This window comes from Cinclus cinclus, chromosome 24 (assembly GCF_963662255.1).
Source record: "Cinclus cinclus chromosome 24, bCinCin1.1, whole genome shotgun sequence".
Classification (NCBI taxonomy): domain Eukaryota; kingdom Metazoa; phylum Chordata; class Aves; order Passeriformes; family Cinclidae; genus Cinclus; species Cinclus cinclus.
Genome location: NC_085069.1, coordinates 3,476,695 through 3,479,952, shown reverse-complemented (window position 1 = coordinate 3,479,952; position 3,258 = coordinate 3,476,695). Strand labels below are relative to the sequence as shown.

The 3,258-nt window shown below is 41.4% G+C and overlaps 1 protein-coding gene across 1 annotated transcript; it reads left to right on the top strand.

Moving 5' to 3' along the window:
- Nucleotides 1-1,090: 1,090 nt before the first annotated feature.
- Nucleotides 1,091-2,014, top strand: LOC134053130 (olfactory receptor 10C1-like). The gene has a single exon (XM_062507972.1). It carries the CDS (start codon nt 1,091-1,093, stop codon nt 2,012-2,014), a length of 924 nt encoding a protein of 307 aa, XP_062363956.1.
- The last annotated feature ends 1,244 nt before the right edge of the window (nt 2,015-3,258 follow it).

Genomic DNA, 3,258 nt, shown 5'->3' with positions numbered 1-3,258 from the left:
GCAGCAGAGGATCATAAAGCCAAGGAGGATTAGCAGTGCCTTAGCAAAAGCTATAGCCTGCATACTTCTTCATGATACCCTAAAAAGGGTCCTTCAAATCTGCGAGCGATGAGGTATGCCAGGAAATAGATCAAGGTAAACTAATTTTTAGTTGTAATGATCTGGACATCAACAGGGAAATAAAAATCAAGATTGGCAATGAGTGAATCTTTTGTCCCTTATCCCCAAGTGAATGTGGGCTGCATCTTTGTTTCACCTTCAAATTTTGCTGAGAAAGCATAAGTATGGTAAGCCTGTGTGGCAACTCTGTCATTAATCTGGCTGCATTATGAAGTAATAGTAATTACTGCAAAGTAAAACCAGATCTTGATAGTTCTGTAGGATATCTGGGTTTATATAGAAATCATTTGCAAGTTCTGTAAAAGTAGAGGTGACTATGAATCAGCTCATACACGTGCATCATATTTATCCAACCTCTTAACAACTATTCCTTATTGCTCCAATCAGCACTAGCCAGTCTCAGTGGACTTTATATAGATGTAGTATAAAGAGCTGTGGACAAACCTCTCTTCTGCTTCACTGCAGAGTGCTCAGAGTTGAAAGCTTTCCTGGAGACCTCAACATTTAGGGGTTTTTTCCTATCCTCTCTCTTCTTCTACCACACTCCACAACAGGAGAAACTACCTTTGTTATATTCAAATGGTGCAACTGATGATTTTTGAGACTTGAACTGATTAGTCCATGAAAAGATCTCTGCCACAACAAGTTTTCTTTTTCTACAGAGTAAAAGCGGTAGCTGAGCGTTTGAAGAGAGTGGTGAATATACAGCCTTTGAAGGCAATGCTATGAAAGAAGAATCAGTCAAAAAGAGACAGAAACAAAACGCATAAGACTGCCTCATTTTCTTTAGAAGCTTTTATAATCTTTTCAGAAGATCTTCTCAAAATCTGAGTAGTATCTAAATTCCAGTCCTCTTTCTGTCTGTTCAAGCAGGCAGTTGTATTCTGACTGCAGATTTGCCCGGCTGTTTGCAGCTTCATCGGCTGCTGGACACTAAAACGAGGAGAGCTCTGCAAGGCACCAGACAAGGATGATCCTTGGGAACCTCAGTGGATTGAGTGAATTCAGACTCCTGGGTTTTTCTGGAACCTCTCCTTTACACCCTTTGCTCTTTCTAGTTTTATTATCTCTTCATTTTCTCACCTGGATGGCGAACACAGTGATAGCTTTGATAACAAACAGTGATAATCGCCTTCACACCCCGATGTATTTCTTCCTCACTCAGCTGTCCTGTTGGGATATCTGCTATTTGTCTGTCATTATCCCAAGTATTCTCGAGAACCTGATGGTGGGAACAGTGAGTATTTCCAAGACAAGATGTGCAATGCAGATGTTTTCCTTCCTTTTCTTTGGAGTTGCTGAGTGTTTTCTCTTGGCTGCCATGTCCCTTGATGGTTATTTTGCAGTTTGCTGCCCCTTGCATTACACAATGATCATGAGCAGCAGGGTCTGCAGAAGCCTGGTTGTTGGAGCTTACATCTGTGGAACTGCTGTGGGCTTAGTTCACACCCTCATCACCTTCAGCTCACCCTTGTGTGGTTGTGCCATTGACCACTTCTTCTGTGAGATTCAGCCTCTCCTGGACCTGCTCTGTGGCAACACTCTCCCAAGTGAAATCCAGGTCATTGTGGTGGCTGTCTTTGCTATTCTGAGTCCTTTCTCACTGGTCATTTATTCCTATATTGGTATCGTTTCTGCAATTCTTCACATGGCATCAGCTGAGAGCCAGGAGAAGGCGTTTTCCACTTGCTCCTCACAGCTCCTGGTTGTGACTGTTTTTTATGGCACTGCAGGCTCCATGTACCTGCGGCCAAAATACAGCTACTGTGCATCTGTGGATAAATTCCTCTCCCTTTCTTATTCTCTGGTGACTCCTTTATTGAATCCCATCATTTACAGTTTGAGGAATAAGGAGGTGAAAGGAGCCCTGAAGGAAAAAATGGAGCAAACCTAAGTTAGTGTGGAAATGAAATAGAAGATTTGGGTTGTTCCAGGTGTTTGTGGTGGAATTTTTCACTCTAAATTCTTGTTCAGGAAAATCAATTTCCAGATCTACTTCAGCTATTGGGGAGGAAGGAGGGAGAAGAGTGGAGATTTTTAGCTCTAAGAGGGAGTGTTAGAAGCTATGTTAACATTTTGGAAGGGAATTTCTTCCACATACTTAAGAAATTCTTCAATAAACTTATTTTTTTCCTTTTCTTTTCCTTGCTATTTTTCAAAAGCTTGAAAATTGTGCTTTACATACTTCTGAATTTTTGAACCAAAGAGTAATATTCAAGAGCCTGACTTTACTGAAAGAACTGAAAAGAATTAGTTTTCACCTGTTTGCATTTATTTCCTGAAAGTGTTTAGTAAATCTGTTGGGGGAAAGGAGAGGACAGAGTTCAGGTAACAATGTGGAGCCCAGGATATTATTGAGCACTGATTTTATTTCTGAGATTGTTACTGGGGAAAAAAAAAAAAAAAAAGAGGTGCGCAAAATTGCATTCCTGCCCCACTGCCTCAAAGATATTTCTTCAATTTTAGAGTCATTGTTTTAAACATGTTAGACCAAGTGTAGGCCTTTGAAGTACTTAACCACTGTAATCTTCTGCAACTATTAATACAACTCTTTATATTAAATGCTCAAAGTGTAAATGATATTGGAAAGATAAGGACATGCATTACTCCTTAAATTAATCCTTCATTCCTGGAAATAACTGTAAATATAAATATCATAAAAGTACATGTCCTGGTTTGAAAGACAGCTGTTTGCTAAGGAAAGCAGAAGATTCCCTTTGGACTGAAAAATGTGATCCTTCCTTCCTTCCTTCCTTCCTTCCTTACTTCCTTCCTTCCTTCCTTCCTTCCATCCTTCCTTTCTTCCTTCCGATTATTAGGATTTTGAAATTAAGGGAGCTCTCAGGCAAAGATATGGGGGTAGGAATAACAGTTCTTTACTAGTGTAACTAGCAAGACAAATAAGAACAACAGTAGCTATGGAATTAGCCACAAACAGAACAGTAACTCAGTCCCAGTGTTTTTTGGCTGCAGGCACCTTTTCCCTGAGCTGCAGTTCCCGGTGCTGGGGGCGGGCAGGTCCCGCAGAGCTGCAGGAGGGCTGGGGGTGATGGCAGAGCTGTCCCAGGGAGAGACAGAGAGAGATGGAGAGAGCTCTCCGCTCACGGTGTGGGTCCTGGGGCTCAGCAGAGTGCTGGA

What these genes read in the sequence shown, in the direction of transcription:
- LOC134053130 (XM_062507972.1), top strand. Translation starts at nt 1,091, where the DNA reads ATGATCCTTGGGAACCTCAGTGGATTGAGTGAATTCAGACTCCTGGGT.